The 21,239-nt window shown below is 33.9% G+C and overlaps 1 protein-coding gene, 2 non-coding genes and 2 pseudogenes across 4 annotated transcripts; 4 read left to right on the forward strand and 1 right to left on the reverse strand.

The window, feature by feature from the left end:
* Positions 1-4,125: 4,125 nt before the first annotated feature.
* LOC145602740 (pentatricopeptide repeat-containing protein At1g20230 pseudogene) lies at positions 4,126-6,579 on the forward strand (annotated as a pseudogene).
* A 665-nt stretch (positions 6,580-7,244) lies between these two features.
* Positions 7,245-11,743, forward strand: LOC145602940 (vesicle-associated membrane protein 724-like). 2 transcript variants are annotated; one of them, XM_081659082.1, is made up of 6 exons: positions 7,245-7,969; positions 10,322-10,569; positions 10,670-10,814; positions 10,982-11,102; positions 11,196-11,258; positions 11,369-11,743. In XM_081659082.1, exons 2-6 carry the CDS (start codon positions 10,368-10,370, stop codon positions 11,516-11,518), a joined length of 681 nt encoding a protein of 226 aa, XP_081515208.1. In that variant the 5' UTR covers positions 7,245-7,969; positions 10,322-10,367; the 3' UTR covers positions 11,519-11,743. The 2 variants fall into 2 exon arrangements, with proteins under 2 accessions (XP_081515208.1, XP_081515209.1); XM_081659083.1 differs by lacking the exon at positions 7,245-7,969 and having other exon boundaries at positions 10,266-10,569.
* A 4,918-nt stretch (positions 11,744-16,661) lies between these two features.
* Positions 16,662-16,743, forward strand: LOC145603325 (small nucleolar RNA SNOR75). The gene has a single exon (XR_014104835.1). It is a non-coding gene; the product is annotated as a small nucleolar RNA SNOR75 (small nucleolar RNA).
* A 629-nt stretch (positions 16,744-17,372) lies between these two features.
* On the forward strand, positions 17,373-17,463 carry LOC145603315 (small nucleolar RNA snoR8a). Its single transcript, XR_014104829.1, has one exon. It is a non-coding gene; the product is annotated as a small nucleolar RNA snoR8a (small nucleolar RNA).
* Positions 17,464-17,805: 342 nt separating this feature from the next.
* On the reverse strand, positions 17,806-18,873 carry LOC145602738 (cold-regulated 413 plasma membrane protein 2-like; annotated as a pseudogene).
* Between the last annotated feature and the right edge of the window lie 2,366 nt (positions 18,874-21,239).

A 21,239-nucleotide genomic window follows, 5' to 3' on the forward strand; every position in this document is an offset into this window, starting at 1 on the left:
AAGGTAATTATTGTTTTTTTGGGGAAAAAAAATTGAGGAAATAATTTTTACTATCTTTGTTTTATCATGTGTTGATGGTTGTTATGCATTTCTTCTATTTATATCTAGTTGCAACGATTTGACTTCTACATTTTTCACACTCTTTGACTTTATTAACATATGTAAAATGAGACATATGTCAACATGTCGCAAACAAAAATAAAACAGAGAGACTCAAGGAAATAGTAGATGGTGGAAAAAGTTCACATAGATGACTATGAACCATTGAAGTATATATGTACTTGAGGCTTGGAGCATTATTAAGCATTAAAATACATGCATAGAAAAGACAAAGAAAAGAAAGAAAAAAGGGTGCACTAACAAACTTAAAATGAAGAAATATTGGTAGACATATAAAGTTAGGCGACAAAATCTTTGAATACCAAGTGGACCATTTAAAAAGAGGTTGATGAGAGCAAATTACAGATGAGCAGCAGCCAATTCAAAGGACGATATTAAATCTTGCTACCAGCCATTCTTTTTGTAGTACCTCTAGCTAATCAAGCTAGTTGATTGGGTGGTTAGGGGTACCCATAATATATTCTACTTTATAGGGTACCCATAATCTTATTCTTTGGTCAAAGGAGATGCAAAGGCAATTAGGCATAGTAGACTTTTTTATTCTATGTGCTTCTTGATGTTGTTCTCTTTCTTTCAAAATTGATGACCAAATTCCTATTGAAAATTATGTATTTTACATAGAGAATTAAAGAGTTTGGATAGTAGAATTGGAATTTTCAATATTATTTGGTTTGACAACATCATATAATGTAATATGTTATTAGACTATTATAGGAAAAGGGGTGAATTGTAGATGGGGGCTTAAGCAAAATTAATGTGGAAAAACGACATATAAGGAGTACGAAGTGCAAGAGAGATTTTTACAAATGAACTTTTCACGTCTTGATTCAAGATAAAATCTCAACCTATTTAGCATTAACTCAATACCAAATTACTTAGATTGTTATAATCAAAACCATATAGCATCAAACTCAATTCATACGATAAATAACATATAAGATTGAGGATAGAGTGGACAAGGGAGTGAAGAGAGACTTGGCATGTGCTTTGTCACATAAAATGATCAATTTAGCTAAGCAAGAACATTAATTTTGCGGTTCGCCCATTCAAAGTGGCAACAAACAAGTGAGTACCAGATGCAAATCTACATCAATACAAGAAGGTGCATTTAAGGATGACACTAGGATTGGCCAATACGAGGCACAACACGAGCCAACACGAAAGAAGCATGACACAATATGGACACGATGTAAGCACAACACGACAAGTATTTATTTTGGAGAAGCACAATAAGACACAACATAATTTTGCAGGACAAAAACACACTGAAATTATTGAACTTAATTTAGGCATGTAAGAATGACATAATGGCACATGGGCTTAGGCCGTGCATGGGCTGACCTTTTGAAAATTTCGACACAACACATAGCTCAGGAGTGTGTCAGGCCTAACTAACCCCAAAGGACTTGGGCTCAGCATGAGCCGCGACTGGCAAATTATAAGATGCACCATGGTGCATATAGTTCTATGTGCACCACCAATTAAAATATACTCTCTCTTCTCTTTCCTCCTCTACTTTCCTAATTTCTGATTTTTTTTCCCCCCTTTTATTTTCTCTCTCCTCTATTTTATTTTTCATTTTCTTGAATTCGTTCATCATCTTTTAAATTGAATTCCATCATATTCTTAATCACCATAGAGTGAATTCCTTTATTACAATAGATCAAATTCAAATTTTGTTTTCTTCAACCTTTGATTTGAAGCTTTGTTGATGGAGTTTGTACAATGAAGTAGTGAAGCTAAAAATGGCGTCGTCGTCGAGGAGAAGGTGGTTAAGACAATGGTGTGATTATTTACCGATGAGATTTCATTATCTAAATCACCATGGCTAGGTTTGAGTTTCGGAATATATATGTAGCTTTCATATTCTTTTAATTTTTTAGTGATAATTGTGCATTTTGTTATGAACAGTTCTGTATTTGATTATATTTTATTATTTTGAACATCTTATGTTAAAAATATGAACGTATGATGCATTTTCTTTAAATACATAACATGCATTTTTGGAATTACGAACATCTTTATTATAATTCTGAACATGCGATACATTACTTATGAACTTATTTTTGTTTTAGATCTATGTATTTTTTATTTTATTATTAAAAAAAATTTGGCATTGTCTACTTTATAGTTTATTAATCTGAACATTTGGCATTCTGAGCAGTGTCTTCAAGTGCAGAAGTTTTTGAAGGGTGTTCAGTGGTTTGTGGTTGGGGTTTAAAAGTTTTTGTAGGGGGTTCAAAGGTTTTTGAAGGGTGTTCAGTGGTTTGTGATTGGGGTTTAGAAATTTTTGTAGGGGGTTCAGAGGTTTTTGTAGATTGTTCAGTGGTTTATAATTGGGGTTCAAAAGTTTTTAAAGGGTGTTCAGTGGTTTGTGGTTGGGGTTTAGAAGTTTTGTAGGGGGTTCTTAGGTTTTTGTGGGGGTGTTCAGTGGTTTGTGGTTGGGGCTTAGAAGTTTTTGGGGGTTCAGAGGTTTGTGGTTGGGGTTCAGAAGTTTTGGTAGGGGGTTCAGAGGTTTTTGTAGGATGTTCAGTGGTTTGTGGTTGTGGTTCAGAAGTTTTTGTAGAGGGGTTCAGAGGTTTTTGAAGGGTGTTTGGTGGTTTGTGGTTGTGGGTCAGAAGTTTTTGTAGGGGGTTCACAAGTTTTTGTAGGGTGTTCAGTGGTTTGCGATTGTGGTTCAGAAGTTTTTTTAGGGTGTTCAGAGGTTTTTGTAGGTGTTCAGTGATTTGTGGTTGTGGTTCAGAATTTTTAATCGGGGGTTCAGAGGCTTTTGTAGGGTATTTAGTGATTTACGGTTGGGGTTTAGAGATTTTTGTAGGGGTTTAGAAGTTTTTTGGATGGTGTTCAGTGGTTTGTGGTTGGGGTTCAAAAGTTTTGTAGGAGGTTCAAAGGTTTTTGTAGGGTGTTCAGTGGTCAGTAATTGGGGTTCAAAAGATTTTAACAATTGGTTTTTTTTTATTTTTTTGTTTTGTTTTTTTTTTTTTTGAAAACAATTGATTTTTTCTTAGATACATCATCTAATTTCTTCTTTTTTGGTGTTTAGACGTTAAACATTTGACTAATTATTGTACATGTACTATGTAAAAAATTTAGGGTTCAAGTTAGTATTCAAATTAACAATTTAAAATCAAATTGCGAATTTAAACAATAAATTACTTACACAACTTCATCCTCTTCAGTAGGAGTTGATAATTTTGATTTTCTATATATAAAAAAGATTAATTTTAAAAATCAAAAATACAATTATATAGTAGAATATAGTTTCAATTTTACAATTTGTTGAATTATATTAGCAAATTTAACATAAATGTAGGAAAATCAAAGAAGTTTTAGTGATGTTTATCTTTTTGAAGGGTTTTCATGTGTTTTTTGTCTTTCGCCATGGTAGATTGCAGTTTTTAAAGAGAGAAAAATGGTGAGAGGAGAGAGAAAATACAAAAGAATAAATTAAGGAAGGTTTTTAATTTATGAGAGGAGAGAGAGAAATTTTAAAATGAAAAAAAAAATAGATATGACAGTTTTTTTTTTTTTTTGAACTTAAAATAGATACAGTTGGAGAGAGGAGGAACTATTATTCTTAAATAAAAAATATAAAAAAAAAATAATAAAAAAAAAAAACTGAACTTTGAGGGCTTCTTTTATTTGGACTTCCTCTATTAGGCACATAATACTAATTGGCCGCGACTCCGCACAACTCACTACCATCTGTCCATCTTTGTTGCATTGCACTTACAATTACAATAAACTTATGTGTAGTGAATTACGAGCACTCTCTAAAATTTTTTGCAATTGCTTAATAGCAGCCCAAACATCGTTGTCCACCAGCCATAGTCTAGATGGCTTAGCCGTGGCGCGCGGAGAATTTAAATACGCTGCAATTCTGCAAATAACTAAAATTCAAAGTGTGTCGTTATTTCAGTTATGAGCTGAAGCATTATAGTCGATGATTTTCCCGCCAAATTTATCTGCTATTCTGCTAATCTGCCGCTCATCTTGGCTTAAATCATGCGATTCAAAATACCCACTAACATCTCTCCTCATCTTGGAGAAAAACTGCTTAAACCCATTCTAAATTCTGGCGATTTAAGTCGTGCACGCCAACTGTTCGACAAAATTCCTGAACCAAATCTACATTCTTGGACAAACTTGATTTCTGCTTACACTAAGCAGGGTCATTCAAATGAAGCAGTTAAGTTGTATTCTTTATTCAGGAGGCAGAACATTCAGCTGCCTGATAGGATACTGCTTCTATCAGCTGTCAAGGCTTGTGCTGCATCTGCTGATCTTTCGAAAGCAAAAGAGATTCATGAGGATGCTGTTAGGTTTCGGTTTCTGTCTGATCTTACTGTGGGAAATGCGTTGATTAATATGTATGGGAAATGTAAGAGTTGTGAGGGTGCTCTGTCTGTTTTCAATGATTTGCTGGTCAAGGATGTTATTTCTTGGACATCGTTGTTGTCGAGCTATGTTAGTTGTGGGTTTCCTGGGGATGCTTTGATCGTGTTTCGTGAGATGGGGTTGAGCGGATTGAGGCCGAATGAAGTGACGGTGTCTTCTATTTTGCCTGCTTGTTCTGAATTGAAGTGCTTGAATTTAGGTAGACAAATTCATGGGTATGTTTTGAAAGATGGGTTTGGAGAAAATACATTTGTTACTAGTGCGCTTGTTGACTTGTATGCGAGCTGCTCATGTTTGAAAGAAGCTCAGTTAGTGTTTGATAGTATGCTTGTGCGTGATATCGTCTCTTGGAATGTCATCTTATCGGCGTATTTCTTAAATGGAGAATCAGAGAGGGCTCTCAGCCTATTTGGTGAAATGAGAACACATAGGGTCACCTTAAATTATGATTCATGGAATACTGTGATTGGTGGGTGTGTTCAAAATGGTGAGAACATCCAAGCTCTTGAATTGCTTGTCCAAATGCAGGCTCAAGGGCTCAAACCCAATCATATTACCTTAACTAGTGCTTTACCTGCATGCTCGAACTTGGAGAGCTTAAGGAAAGGAAAGGAGATCCACGCATACATTTTAAGGAATAGGATTTTCGCTGATATAACTACCACAACAGCCTTGATTTATATGTATGCTAAATGCGGTGAGCTTGAGATTTCCAGTCAATTATTTAATTTGATGCCTAGAAAGGATGCTATAGCTTGGAATACCATGATTATTGCAAATGCCATGCATGGGAGAGGGGAAGAAGCTTTGTTGCTCTTCAAAAATATGATAACTTATGGTGTAAAGCCAAATTCTGTAACTTTTACAGGGGTTCTCTCTGGTTGCAGTCACTCAAGACTTGTTGATGAGGGTCTTCAAGTTTTTCATTCAATGAGGGATCACTTTATTGAGCCCGACGCAGATCATTATTCAAGTTTAGTTGATGTACTCAGTCGTGCTGGTCGCCTAAAAGAAGCTTATGAATACATTCAGGGAATGCCCATGAAACCAACTGCTGCTGCCTGGGGAGCTTTACTTGGTGGTTGTAGAGTGTATAAGAATGTTGACTTGGCACGAATTGCTGCCAAGCATCTGTTTGAGATTGAACCTGACAATCCTGGCAATTATGTTTTACTGTCAAACATCTTTGTTGCTGGCAAACTGTGGGGTGAAGCTTCTAAATATAGGAAAATAATGGAAGAAAAGGGAATATCAAAACCACCAGGTTGTAGTTGGATTCAGGTCAAGAACAAGGTTTACTCATTTGTGGTTGGTGATAATAGCAATGAACAGAGTGATAAAATATCCCAATTCTTAAGTGATATCAAGTATAAGGTCAGACTGGCTGGGTATTTACCAAATACTGATTTTGTTCTGCAAGATCTGGATCAAGAAGAAAAAGAGGAAGTCTTATGTAACCATAGTGAGAAGCTAGCAGTTGCTTTTGGGTTGCTGAATTTAAATGGGGAATCGTCAATTCGTGTGTTCAAAAATTTAAGAATATGCGGTGATTGTCATAATTTCATAAAATACACAGCCAAGGTTGTTGGCATACAGATCATTGTTAGAGACTCATTGAGATTTCACCATTTCAAGGATGGCTTGTGCTCTTGTCAAGACTTTTGGTGATTATTTCACTGTAAATCTAAAGGGGTAGCAAAGTATTCGGTGTATGAACTGAGGACATGACCTATCTCAAGGCTTATGAGCTTCAAAGATGCTTTGGTGTTAGAAGTTCAGTTTGACATTTAGCTATTATGCTGTCAAGCAGCAGGGACACTTAATTCCTGTTGCTGATGAGCATAGCATGCACAACTGATGGAAGAAAAGGCTGCTTAAAATGGAATGCTAATTACAGGGGGGGAGAGAGCATTTCAACCAAGTTGAAGGAGTTTAGGTAAAAAAAAAAAATTCAAGTAAGTCCATTATAATCCTTTTTATTAGAGATCAACATAATTCATTATGCAAAACTGGAGGTAAAACCATCATTTTACATATGTATCCAGAATGGCCTGCATCATCTTACTGGTATCAACAAAAAAATTAATCTTGGACTTTCATTCTCTTGCTAAGACCTCTAGCCATTCTATAAGATGTGAAAGTCTTCATGGAATTTTTTTTTTGTAGGGCTGCAAAGGCTACGACGTTGATTTTCTTGAAAAATAGGTCTTAGACTCTTAGTTACTAATGGTTCCTCATAATCAGAGAGATCTTTAATTGGCTAACTTAGATAACATTTCAAAACCTGTAAAACATGATATACATGTTTTTTAGCTAGTCCTGCAAAATTAAACAGCCAGCTATTTAAGCTTTCGGAAACCGGTTTAGTACTTGTGATGAGCTTAATCTGTAACAACAGTGTGAGAAATATATGTGGTACATTTTACATCCATCTCAAGGATTCTGAGAATGGAACTACTTCCATGGTTCTGTACAAAATCCTATTGCTTGAGTAGTTGAGTTGAATCCCCCTCCCCGGTTCTCACTTTCCTGGCCCTACCAGGCTACCAAAGCTACAGTTGCTTAGGTTGGACAACTTCAGCTGCATATTTGGTTTCAATTTTTATGACTTGATTGCAATATATATTTGTTGGTTTAAGCAGATTAGATTCAAAGTTTCAATTAACCACTGGTGCAAGCAGTTGTGGTTGATACAGATTTGTGATATGATGCAGGACATGAGCTTTTTCAGAAATATAAATTTGCAAGTCTGAGAAGTTGGCTTCTTGAGCACAATCACAGATTCACAGGCTGTTTAACTTTTGGGAGTTTCTCCTTGGATTATCAAAATTGCCTTTAAGATTGTACTCATAACAAATTGGGTGCAATCATCATTACTTCATACACACAATGTGATGTTGCTTAAGCCGATCATACCAGACTTCCATGTTCACATCGTTCTGGGCCTTTGTACACCTGAATCACTGCCCAGCTCTCAGGCAGTCAGGCTTGCTCTGGCAAAGCTATGCGCTGGCTCCTTTGGATGATGAAGTTTTGTTCTTCTTGTTCATATTTCTCCTCGAGCTTGCAATGCTACTAAATTGTTAAAGTTGTAACTACCTCTTTGGAGAAAATAGCATATGATATTATGACGGGACAAGTAATTTTCCAATGAAGCTGTTTGGCTTGCCAACTGTTAGAAGTCCCTTAATAGTGAAGAAGAGCACAGTCCTACCACCAGGAAGCTGAACTTCAGAGTAGAATCAAATGAGGTTTTTGAATGGTCCCTTCATATCATTATTTAAGTCAAATGATATGGGAGTTTAGCCTCATGGAACTTCAGTGGAGCCATGTTCATACCCTCTGTCAGATTTTTGGTGTGTATGTTCGGATCAAGGCAGAACTTTGCCAGTAGTCAATTTCATGTGAAATCATTAAACACTGATTGGCAATCCAGTTCCTCATCTTCAAGGTAAGTCTTTCTTTAGATCTCATCACATTTTAATCTCTAATGAAGTAATGAGTTTAATTAAAGTAGCTTAATATTCATTACGCATTGTTTGCTTAAGTGATTGCATTTTCTGCCAGTTTGATGAGACAGTTATAAAATAAGTAGTCGTATCTATGAAGCAGTTACAAAAATTAACGTATCATCATACAAAAAAAACCAGTTTTTTAGCACAGCAAAATTGAGCCTTATCTGCACTAAGCTGTCACAATTTACTTAGAAATTCTAATACGGAATAAAAGGGAGGGGAGGGGAAGAAAGAGAAAGGAAAGGGAAGAGAGGGGACAAAAGGGAAGAATAGTATGCATCCAACATTGGATGTGTTGGGGAGGGAGGGAGAGAAAGGGACGAGCTGAGATACCTCGCTTTCTCATCCCTCTCTTCCCCTCCAAATTACCATATCCAAACACACTGTTAAAAACTTTCTTCAATCATATAATATCTTCCTAGATATTCGAAACCAAATTCGTATCATCTACACAAGATGAGTCTGTCACCATCTATCACGAATCAGATGCAACATAGCAATGCAACTGATTTGGAACAAAGATGGTGTATTATTCAATGTCAGGGTACTCTGCATTTCCAAAGGGATTATTATGTACTAATCCAATGGAGCAGTATAGAGTCCCTAGTTTTCTTAAAACAGATGATCTAAAGCAAATTTCTTTATGTATGTATGTAAACAACTATATAATCATGTTTATATCCATTCTCTTAACCTCTGCATTGTTGATAGGCATGATTCTAGGCTCTATCTTAGGCATTATATAGTTAGCTATTGACTAGGTAATTAAAGATTTTTACAAAAACTCTAATATAACCTTAATGATCTACTTTTCTTGCCTTTTACCTAAAGGCAGGACAATAAATCATCACAACAAATATTGTGTGAATTCAAATGTAATACACTTTCTACCAATGTGTAAGATTTGAAACAAGAACTCCTATTATCTAGCCACATTATACGTCTAGGTTGGACACAAGAGTTTGTAATTTTAAATAAATTTGTTAAAAATGAATTTGATTTTTATACAATTAAATGAGAGTGCCTAATAAGAGATACAGGCAGCTTACCGAGGCAATGTGCGTGAAGTGAGATCTAATGTGGCGAGATCAAACTCGACGCACACAGCCACACCATACATTGAAGAAAGACGCTCTAGCAGCATCTGCTTCACCACCAATTGCCTTAAGGGTTTATCTTAGAGGGTTGCATGGAGGGTTCTTTATTCTCTGCTATGTATAACTGAGAAAAAGAGAGCTTAATCTAGGTAGTTTGGGTATTTTTGTGGCTATGAGTTGGACAAAGAGATAGGATAGGAGTCATACGACAATAAGAGGTCTTATTTTATTGGTCAGTTGAGGTAATATTGTAGTTTCTCTACTAGTTTTTGTATTTCACACTATGAAGTCCTTGTCACTTAGTGTAGGTATAACCACTGAATTTAATAAGATAATTACTAAAGTAGATTATTTATCCTCCCAAAAGATAAATGCTATCCCCTTCAATGATGAAGATCAAATAACTGATATTTGATATAATCTTTGTCAAAAAAAAAAAAAAATGATATAGGATAAGTAACTCCAACCAAAATGAGGTCAATTTTATAGTAAAAAATGTGAAAAAGAAAGGTAGAGTATATTTGAAAAGAATCTAGAGTTTTAATCCTGAAGATTGTGACTTTGGGTTAGAGTTCAAACTTGTCTCTAGATGGGAAGAAGGTTCATCAAAGCTTAGTCAACATTATAAAGGCTGCGGCGCTACGCTGTATAATTTAATACTCAAAGGTTATGGAAAAAAAAAACAAATTAATTATGAATTCTTGAGTAATTTTCAAAGAAATAATTCTGAATTTTCAAAGAAGTAATTTTCCTTGTAAGATGAATAAATGTATTACTTCATCCCATTTGTAACTGTTTGTCAAATAGGCCGCAAGAGTGCTTGCATAGTTGCATATTGTTTATATGGAAAGTAATGTCTTCAAAGTGAATAACTTGATGCGTGAACAGAATGGTATCGATATTTTGAATCCAATATGTGATGTTCCTTGGTCAAGATGACCAAAACATTGAACAAGCCTCGTCAATAAAACCAATAATCTTATGCCCTTTTTGCAAGGAAAAGAAAAGGTCTTCTTAACCAAAACGCTGATAGATTTTGAAATCAGACAATTTCAACATCTGATTTTTTCAATAACTATTTCTAAGTTAATCAAGAAATTTCAGCTTCAAATATATACAGATAAAATAAGCCAAAGTTTATAGCAAGGAATATATTGTACGTATTTTTCTAAAACTACTTGCCACTTGCAGATTAAGCTAAGAAGCCTCCAAATTCTGGTACTTTGGGGATAATAACATGGGTCAAGAATGGATTGTATACAGTTTTGTGGCTCGAGGGGTGGTCATATTGGCTGAGCACACCACCCAGCCTAGCAACTTACCGAGCATTGCTGCTCAATGGCTCGAGAATCTCCCAGCTGATCCTCACAAGAAGTTCACCATGAAATATGATGGCCACACTTTCAACTTTCTAGTTGAAGAGGGATATGGACCCTATGGTAGTCATTACATTCCAAAACAACATTTATTTGTTATATTATAAGGAGTATGTTCTAAATAATATGCTAATGCTGCTATGTATACTTTTCCAATGTGCAGTTTATGGTGTTGTTGCCAGAGAAACTGTGGGAACACAACAGATTCTATTCGAGTTTCTTGACCGAATCAGACAGGACTTCAAGAAAAGATATGGTCATGGTGAAGGGGATGCTGCCACTGCAAAAAGTCTCAGTAAGAAATTTGGGTATGTCTTGTAAGTCCTTGCCAAACTCAGCATCTAAACACTTCAATAAAATTTGGTATGCAAAAAAAATATGAAAAAAACAAGTTTCCTGAAATATATGTTTCCCTTCACTCCTTCAGTTAAACACGAATTTTTTTGTTACTTATTTTTCGCGGTATCATGAGCAGGCCTATAATGAAGCAGAATATGCAATGGGTTGTTGATCATGCTGAAGAAATTGATAAGGTAGCAAAAGTGAAAGCTCAAATTTCCGAGGTCCAAGTTGTCATAACCGACAATGTAAACAAGGTAAATAAGTTTGAGACTAATGTAGGAAATGGATTTGAACGGTTGCAATATTTTGAGTTTAACGCTTGTCTGTTTTATTGCTTTGTATTCTAGATTCTTGAAAGAGGGGAGCAAATAAACTCTGTTGTAAACAAGGCTGAGGCGCTACATGATTCGGTAATTCATTTATATCATACTCCATCTATTTGAAAGTGAAACACATACCGCCTTTTCTTAGAAGGATTGTGCAATTGCTAATAAATGTACTTAATTCTTTGTTGTTTCAGTCTCTTGAGTACAGAAATAGAGCAACAGAGATAAGAAGGAAGATGTGGTATCAGAATGCCAAAATAAAACTAATCATCCTAGGAGTAATTTTTCTGACTTTGGCATTGATTATTTGGGCTTCAATTTGCAACGGTTTCAATTGTAGCTGACCGCTGTGTTTTGTGGACCTGGACTGGCTGTGTATAATGTATATGTATGGTGTAGAAGGGGACATTGTCAATATTTGACTTCATTCTTTTATGTGAAGTCTTCGGTTTTGTTTGTGAAGTAATTTCTTTTTGGTACTTAATTACAAATTTTGCGATTAAAAAAGAAAAACAGACTCGTCAATAAATTTCTAAGTGTTTTTTTTTTTTTAATTTTTTTTTTTTAAGTGTTTATACACTAGTTACTCTAAAAAAAAAAAAAAAGGAAATTATGTATATCAACCATTGAGCAAGTTATTATAATGAAAATAATAAAATTCTCTAATAAAGGATTGTAGGTCTTTTTTTTTTTTGGTTGGAATGAGCAAATATATTAGAAAGTTAGGCGGTTACACACAGCAATAGTACAAGATACACCTCACTAAGGAGGGTCAAAAGATGGTGTCGCAGCACCCAAAATGTTTCCATCTAGGCTAATAGAAGCTACATTAGATGAGGAGTAGTTCTGATGCAAATTAGGGGGTGGGGTGAGAATAGTAGCATTACAAAGGAACACATCTGGATTAAAAATCCCCATGCACTGAGCTGCAAGACCCAATCTGGCTGCCCTGGCCATCTGATCTACCTCCTGGATGCTCCTCCTTCCCACATACATCACCTTGCATTGGACCAAAGTCTGTCTTAAGTCCCTGCAGATATTAATAAAAGGAGACAACTCATCGGGGGGGCATAGCAGTCATTGATGCTAACAGTACATCTCTGGCAGTCTGATAGAATGGTGCTATCCTCCCAGTTCTTTGATTGGCACCACCTCAAAGCAAGGAGAATGGCTAGGCATTCAGCCATGGCAGGGCTAGTAGTTCTCACATGAGTGGCAATCCCCTCCAGGCACCTTCTGTTGTTCTACAAACACAAGCTATCCCTGCAGACTTTCTTACAGGACAAAAGGAAGCATCCACAGCAATACATAGAGTAGAATCAATAGTGGGGGGAACATACACCATAGCCTTATGAGACCTAGCAGGGGTTAGAAAGGTTGTCTCATGGATCATCCACTTTAAAGAATGCCACCACTGATCAATTGGGATATTGGTCTTACCAAAAACCCATTTGTTCCTCCTCGGCCATAATTTCCAACATATTAGAGCAAAGAGACAGTTCCAGTCTTGGTCAAGAAATAAGGATTTGCTAGTGTCTTTAATGTTGTTAGGGAACCAAGCAGAGAAAGGGTCAGTGAAGAAGTTTTGGGGGCAAGTGATGGAAGACCAGATTTCAGTAGCTCTAGGACAATAATTCCTAAGAAGATGGATGATAGATTCATCAGTTTGAGGGAAAAAAGAGCACTTACTAGAAGGGGTGATGTTCCTAGAATGCAGAACAGCAGAAGTAGGTAAACTTTGCCATGCACAGGCCCACAAAAAGAACTTAACAGAAGGTTTTGCATCCAACTTCCATATATCCTCAGTCAAGAAATAATCTCTACTTCTAGGATAGGCTTGATTCTAGAGATACAAATAGGCAGAAGAAGTTTCAAAGTGATTTCCCTTGCCCAGAGAACAGAAAGGAAAGTCCTCAGAATGGCTAAGAAAAGGGATAGAAAAGATGAAAGAGAGAATGTGAGGAGGAATATTATCATGGAAATTAGCAGGCAACCAGCCATCATTCCCCATGATTGATTCAACCTTTTGGTTAAATTGGTCATGTAACACCCCGATTAACTAGCTAATAATAAAAAAATAAATAAAGGAAAATAAACAACCTTTAAATAAAATTGCGGAAGCATACACTTAAATCGGAGGTATTACCGCCACACTCGACAACCTGTCAAGTGTTAAGGCTTACAAAATCCCAATACTTACAACCCAACAAATCTAGGTGAGCTATTTATACAACTTTACAAGCTTGATATAAAAACACTAATCGAAACACTTGAGCTCCTTTAGCTACGATCACTTGATCAACCTGCTTAAACAATCTTGACTGCTCACCATTAAGGACAAATTCCAAAATAGATCGTCGCAGGGCCACCATAAGAAAAAGACATGGCCGCAAACACAAGTAGCATAACAAAATAACACACACACGTCAGCAAAAAGCTGAGTAATCATCACTTATCAAAATATAATTAAACAATATATATATATAATAATCAATATAACTAGCTCACTTAGCAATGTAGCCTGAAACTACATTCACAAATTATACCAAACTCAAGGGTAAAATTAACTCCATCCATACTCCGAAAGTAATCCTCAAATATAATAATACGATAATTTGCTCAATTAACTCATCTAAACAATAAGTGTGCCACGCTCTTTGTTCTATACCTAGCCTTGGACATGAGTAATTCGAATAATAAACCAGCAAGTATAAAAGAACTTGAATACTCCCAATAATTAGAAAACACCTTGAACCAGACCACATACGGGCCAATTCCCACTGTAGGGGACCATAGAAAAATATATAAATAATAAATATTGTACCTCATTCTTAACTCATGATCATTATCTTATTACCAAACATGCCAAGGACTAAGGTATATAACGCCGAGCCTCAAACCAAGAATAAAATATAATAATTCTCAACCTTTTGATCTCATACTTGATCAAATAATCTTTCACATGATAATAAATAATATCTAATATTGGCACAAGTTCCCAATTCTTATATGATTACATATTCGGTTCATAAAAAATCTCAACTCTTATATGGCTAATACTAGTACCCAAAATTAATTAATTTTCAACCCAAAAATAATACTCTGTTTTAATAATCCTAAACCTCAATAAAACAATACTCCCTATAGCAACAACATTAAAACCCTAGAAATTATCAATCATAAACAATTAAACTAATACGATACTCATATCCAATCAAATTATATAACACCAATAATCAATCATATCATATACAAATTTGATCACACGAATTACAATTATAAAATTTACCCATAAAAATAATACAGAGTACTAATAACAAATCATATCACACATAATAGTACGAAATATAATACAAACATCTCTAAAAGTTTCGTGTGATTACCTTCCGACTAGTTACAATCTGACCACAACATTCAAGACCAAGTAATGTGCACTGAAGTTGCAATTTGTGGGCTTTGTTTTACAAATCCACTGGAGTTTGGAGAATTAAATATGAAATGGATATTGAAGAATAATAATGAAAGAAAAACTTTAATGAAATATCAAGTTTTGGGGTTGGATCATGGAAGTCACGCACAAAAGAGATCGTTCGGCAAGCCCTTTTCTTTTTTTTCTTTTTTTTTTTTTTAATAAAATATCTTTTGAGAGTTAATAATATTTTTAGGGTTAAAAATAGTTTATATAAGTTAAGTAAGAGTCCTACTAAAATTAAAATAGGGTTTTAAATCTTTCCGAACTCTAAAATAAAAATATGAGATTAGGAAAGTTATTTAATAAATAAAAATAACTATTTTTTTTTATAAAATATAATATATTAAATCATAAATATTCGGGTATTACAATCTACCCTCCTTAAAACAAGTTTCGTCCCCGAAACTTAAAATAGAAAAATTTAGGGTATTACAGGTCAGGTTTGAGAGGACCAGCAATAAGCTGCCTAAGAGGGCCCATGCCAGTCCAGTCATCAAACCAAAGAGAGCATTGATCTCCTTTCCCAGTACATCATTGGGTAAAATGAGCATAGGTTTCCCAACCCTTCCCTATTCTTAGCCATTGATCTCCCTTCCCAGTACACCATTGGGTAAGGATTGTAGGTCATGTGCTTGTATTTTGTCTATACAATTTCCCAAAAAGTAAAGCACATGGACTTTTCTTTTTTCTAATTTTTTTTTTTTAAACATTGAGATCATATAGGGCCTGTTCTTTTCAGCTTAATTTCAGTTCAGTTCAGTTTAGCTAATTAACTTAACTCAACTCCAATCAGTTCAGTTCCTAATTTCTTTCTCACATAAACAATACATTTCAGTTCAATTCAGTAAATCAGAACAAGGCCATAGTCTTACACGACTTGCAAATGCACCTAATTGTCTCAAAAACTATGTGAGATTGTGTAAGTGCAATTGCTTGCACATTCTATTATTTTGACAATACAAGGATGTTTTTTAATATCATTGAGAGAGTTAAGTTTCATCCACTTATCTTTAACGTTTGAATTGATTTGATCATTATTTGATTTAAGTTAAATGGAATCATGGTCTAGGTTCGGGCCCAACTTCGGTTGACAAAAAATGCCCAAACCCACTATTTACGGCCAAAAAGAGCAGGCTTTCTTTAACAAAATCGGGCTAGGCCTGAATTTTGAGCCTAACCTAGCATACTTCAAGCAAGGCCAACTTTGACTAGGTCAAATTCGAGTCATGTAAATTAAATCAAATCATTATGTTAACTCAACTACATAATACATTGATAAACCATAATCATACTATCAACCAAATTCAATCAGCTCAATTCAATTCCATTCAACATTGGTTATCTAATTCTAGGGCATCACTACCATAAATCAACATGTTCAACGTACCCAACCTAGGTTCTCCTTCTAAGTTTCTCAAATTTCTATTGAAAGAAAAAAAAAAATAAAAAAAAAATAAAAAAATAACGACATTCTATAGCTTAAATCCATCTTAATTAAATCATCAAGATGGTATCTATTCAACCCAAATTCTTTTGAACTTTTAATGTTTAGCCCCATGCTCAAATCATGAAACCTTAGAGACAAATCAAACTAACCCCTAATCATGTAATTTTTCCTTATACAACATGGTGATTACTCATTACACATCATTACTTCATTAGACGAGCGTTGAATGGAAAATTGGGGAAATGGGCCTGGGCCTGGGCCTAACTTAGACCAAATGATGAGTAGTTGACTTTGAACCCTAATCCTTAACCCTAATATCCACCGCTATTTTTATACTTTACCTATAATTACTCCTTCTTCTTCTTCTCCATTTCTCTTCCATTCTCTCTCCTCCTTTCTCACTCTCCATTTTCAATCCATTTTGTTTTTGTTTTTGTTTTTGTTTTTGATTTGTTTATTTGATTTCTCCCTATTTTTTCTGAATAATCTCTTTTACTTGTTTCAATTCAATTTGTTTGTTGGGTTTTTTTTGGAAAAATGGTGTAAAAATCAGAAAAAATGGTTGATTTCTCATTGATGATACAAACAGATGACGAGTCCGATCCATTCTTAATATTGTGACGACAAAACGAGGCATTTGTCTGAGAGGAATCATACATTTCTAATTTCTTTACTCTTTTTCTTTGATTTTAATTTCATGTGTTCCTAAAAAAAAAAAAATCAATAATTTTTAATTTGCAATTTCAGGGATTTTTTTTCAATTGTTTAATTTTTTCTGGGTGTTTGTGATTCCTTAAAAGGGAAGCAAAAGCAGCTATGATGAGAAAGTAATTACACTCTCATTAAATTAATGAGAATAGTGTAGTTATTCTATGCTATTCATGATTATTTTTCAAGCACTTTTGAGCTGCTATTTGCCTTTTTCTCTCTCTGTTTTTTCAATGTGAATGAAATTTTTAATCTCAATATTTATATTGGTTAATGTTGATCCAATTACAGTTATAGGTATAGTTTTTTTTTTTTTTTTATAACATAATGTTGATCTACTATTAAAATTTAAAAAGTTATTACAAAACCATATAATGATTTTCCTATGATGAGCAATAATGGGTTTTCATTTGATGGGATATTATGTAGGGATTTTTTTTTTTACTGTTTAGCAATGTGGTCCATCATTTTTCTTTACTTAAAATAAAAGTTACAATAATAATGGTAATAGTGTTTGCAAAAATGTAACACATTGAAATGTTGAATTTAAGAAAATTACCAAAGTTGGGGTAAAATAGCAGTGATTATAAAAATTCCTCGTTCTGAATTGCTATTTTAATGGCATGATAGACTCATCTATACACCCATAGAATATGAGCGTTTTACCCCGCTTTCAACCATCAAAGCTCTTTTTAATTTGAAAATATTTTTAGTTCATCATTTTTCTTGTAATAATTGGTAAAGTTTTTTGTTTTAATCAAATTTTTATAGTTAATTTAGTTGGTAAAGTATATAAAGTACTTTGTACATTTTATAATGGTGACCTTAAAATGCAAAAAAATGGACCAAAGAAAATGTTATGGGAACAAATATTGGAGGAAACTAATGAAAAACACTTTATATAACTGGATGAAAACCTTTTAATTACCTATTACACTAATTTAACAGGAGTAATAATTATGAAGGTGAATAATTTAAACGATAAAACTTGATGAGTTCGTTAATTATATCATGAAAATAACCATGGACCAAATTGGGTAAGCCAATAAGAGAAGCAGCCCAATTGTATTGGAAATTCCATGGCTTTGAGTGAATGAATTTCTGAGACCACCAGTTGCCCTGATATGCTCTTGCAGCAAATAACACCCTATGATTAACAGAATTACAACTCCCATCCAACTATCCTTCAATTTGTGTGCTAGCAATTCTGGAGCTACCACCAACAATAGTATCAATGATCCTGGCATTTCTAACCATTCTGCACATTTTTCGCGTTCAATTGTTATTTCGTAAATGATTTCATGAGCTGATATAGACAAGAACTTAAGGTGTATGAGTTTAGAAGATGATATATACCTGGGAAGCAACGGTGGAAGAATAACCTTAGAACAACCGCGACAAAAGCAATCCATTTCCCAACCTCACCCCTGTGGCATGTTATTTGTGACTTTAATATATAAATTGATCTTGGGTTTCAACCATCAGCTAGCCAACGTGACACAAAGGTCACGGGTATATGATTCTCATCCACTCCTACTTTTAAATGGAATATTTTGCACTAAGTAAGTATGATGTAATAGAGAAGGAAAGGAAGAATGACCTTAGAAGTTTAAAGGGGCCAGAAGGAAGACTGAGGAATATCTATGGTACTAAGAGTGATGTGAGCATGTTGGTTCTCCAATGTGTGCGATCCAGAATCAACAAGTAACTGCATAACATTGAAAAAAATAAAGATGTAACATTAGCAAGTACAAAAAGTGACTTCTATTTCGTCAACTAATCTATGATATGATGATAGCAATTGGAATGCAAGTAAAGATAAAAATTTGTTAGAGATATAAGATCTCGGAAAATATATGTATTTCACCCTAATTTGTCAAAACTCACATAGCAGCAAGAGATGCTAGCCATCTAAGAAAATGGGTTCCGAATCCTGAGGTGCCGCCGAGTCTAGAAGCATCATGAATGAGTGTGATGACAGCGATCTTGAGCTCATTGATATCGGAATTGATCAAATTGGCCGCGGCTAGTTGCTCAGTTGTCATTGCCATGTAACTCACTCCTCTGCCCATTTTGGGTGCCCCTTTCTTTTACTTAGCTTACTTAATTCCTTTTAAAGATGTTAATGTGTGTGTGAAATATCAATGAGTAATATTATTACGGAAAATAAGTGAAGATTGAAGAAGATAAAGTAACGTTTCAAACGTATTAGAATGTAAAATAGCCACGAAATTTGCTTGATCCGAATAAATAGGCTGCGGAAACCTTAACATTCGGAACTGTGGAAGTACACTTGTTATTTATACTATAAGCCCATTTATGCCTTTGTACGAAGTTGGCCCATATTTCTATTTATGAAAGGCCCAAATTATTATTTTGGAAGGATTTATTCATGTTTTTAGCTTCAAGCTGTTAGAATCTGCCATAATTACAATGAGATGGTACAGCCCAAATAAATAAGGATAATTTTCTAAATTGCATCAGAATGGCAAAAGCTAACCATTCATTAATTGTTCGAGCTAAATTTAATTCCTTTATTTCAATTTATATGACAATTACTCTGTAATTCTGTATGATGTAAATCAAATTAAAATTACTTTCAATTTTTTTGAAGAGATCTAACACTTCTTCGTACTCTCTTTCAATTCATAGATTTATCTCAATGAAGGATTTTTACTTTTTTTAGACATAATTAGATATATTTATAGTCGAATAATATAAATAGGCAAAACATTAAAAAAAATATGTGTAAATATAATGAAATAATGTAATGGTCACTATCTATTCCAAAAAAAAAAAATAATAATAATAAATAAATAAATAAATAAATAAATAAAGGGAAAATGAAAGGGCATCTATATCATGCCCATATCCTTATTTATAGTATGCTCTCATGAATAAAGGTTCTACTTTCATTACATATCTAGAAAAAAAGATAAAGGGAATTCCTTATTTAAACGAATTCAATACACATTTTAATCCATAAACATAATCGATACTCTCTTTGTCTCCAATTATTATATCATTCTCATTTGCCTAAGATAAATGCTAGAAAAGTAGTACATTAAGTAAATTAGAGGTAATATAATTCATTTATATTTCACAAGATTAAAATATTAATACAAATGATGTAAAAAAAATAAAAATAAAAAGGTGACATCCAAGGCAATGCCCGAACCACTATACATACTAACTACGCAAATAGTCCAACATAATTGTTAAATTAAAGCAAGAAGTACACAAATTAACAACCCAGAGCATTGCCCAGGATACACACTAGTTCCTTATTTAAACAAATTCAATACACATTTTAATCCAGAAACCTATTCGATACTCTCTTTGTCTCCAATTATTATATCATTATCATTTGCCTAAGATATATGCTAGAAAAGTAGAATAAGCCAGTGAGAAATTCAACTCCAAAGAGAAAATAGAGAATTCTTTAATAAATATAAATAATATATAAAGCGATAATTTAAATATAAAAATGGGGTAAATAAATAAAATGTAATTAGTAATTTGATTTGATGATTTGATCCCGCAAAAGACGATTTCAATCATGAACAGGATTCTTGTGGGCAGAATTTCTTTTGTCAAATATAAAGGATAGTAGCAGGTTATGCATGATCCTTTTTATAACCTGTTTACCACCTACTCCTATAGAAAGACATTTCCACCATATTATTTTTAACCTTTTTAGAACGTCTTTTCCTTTGTCCTAAATCAATGAAAAACTTTTCACACATGATTGTCAAGAAATTATGGTATGGTAAACTACGAGTGTAATCATTATACTTGATCTACGTTTTCAATGGCCAAAGTTTATGCCAAAGTCTACTTTTTTGGGCCTTGATAATTACTAAATTATTACATAATTTGACTAATAATTACCCAATTTTCCCACGTTGAAAAGGTCGTCTTCACTTTTGGATTATGATTATCATCATTGATTAACATTATTGCTTAAACACAAGGGGATAATATTATATACATGCACCGAAATATTAGATAAATCTTAAGGGTTTGTTAAATGTTAGGTTCAAAGAGACTTGGTGATGGTTAGATGATACTGATACACATTATGTTTGACCTAGTATGTGTTTTATAGATGTAAGTCATGCACAATGTGGAGTAGGTCTTTAATGTATTGTACTTCAATTGTACATGTTTTTATTACACTATGTTTGTTATTGAATATTGATTAATCTTAGTTCATATGATATGATGAAATGATGACCAAAGAGAAACCATAATTATTTTATAATTTTTGGTGGGAATGCAAAACAAGTTCGCCAGTTCAATTAATCAATATTTGACATACTTATATAGCAAAATAAATCTCGATCTCTCTCAACTTTTCAAGTACCTATACGTACTATTAATATTCTTTTTTGATGCATATTCATATTAATATAATCTTATAACAATGACTAATATT

Source organism: Chenopodium album, chromosome 21 (genome assembly GCF_948465745.1).
Source record: "Chenopodium album chromosome 21, dcCheAlbu1.1, whole genome shotgun sequence".
In the NCBI taxonomy this organism is placed as follows: domain Eukaryota; kingdom Viridiplantae; phylum Streptophyta; class Magnoliopsida; order Caryophyllales; family Amaranthaceae; genus Chenopodium; species Chenopodium album.

Bases quoted from the DNA above. Each gene is read 5' to 3' on its own strand.
- LOC145602940 (XM_081659082.1), top strand. From the start codon at position 10,368: ATGGGTCAAGAATGGATTGTATACAGTTTTGTGGCTCGAGGGGTGGTC. The intron at 11,103-11,195 runs GTAAATAAGTTT...TTTGTATTCTAG, and splicing joins TAACCGACAATGTAAACAAG to ATTCTTGAAAGAGGGGAGCA. The intron at 11,259-11,368 runs GTAATTCATTTA...TTGTTGTTTCAG, and splicing joins CTGAGGCGCTACATGATTCG to TCTCTTGAGTACAGAAATAG.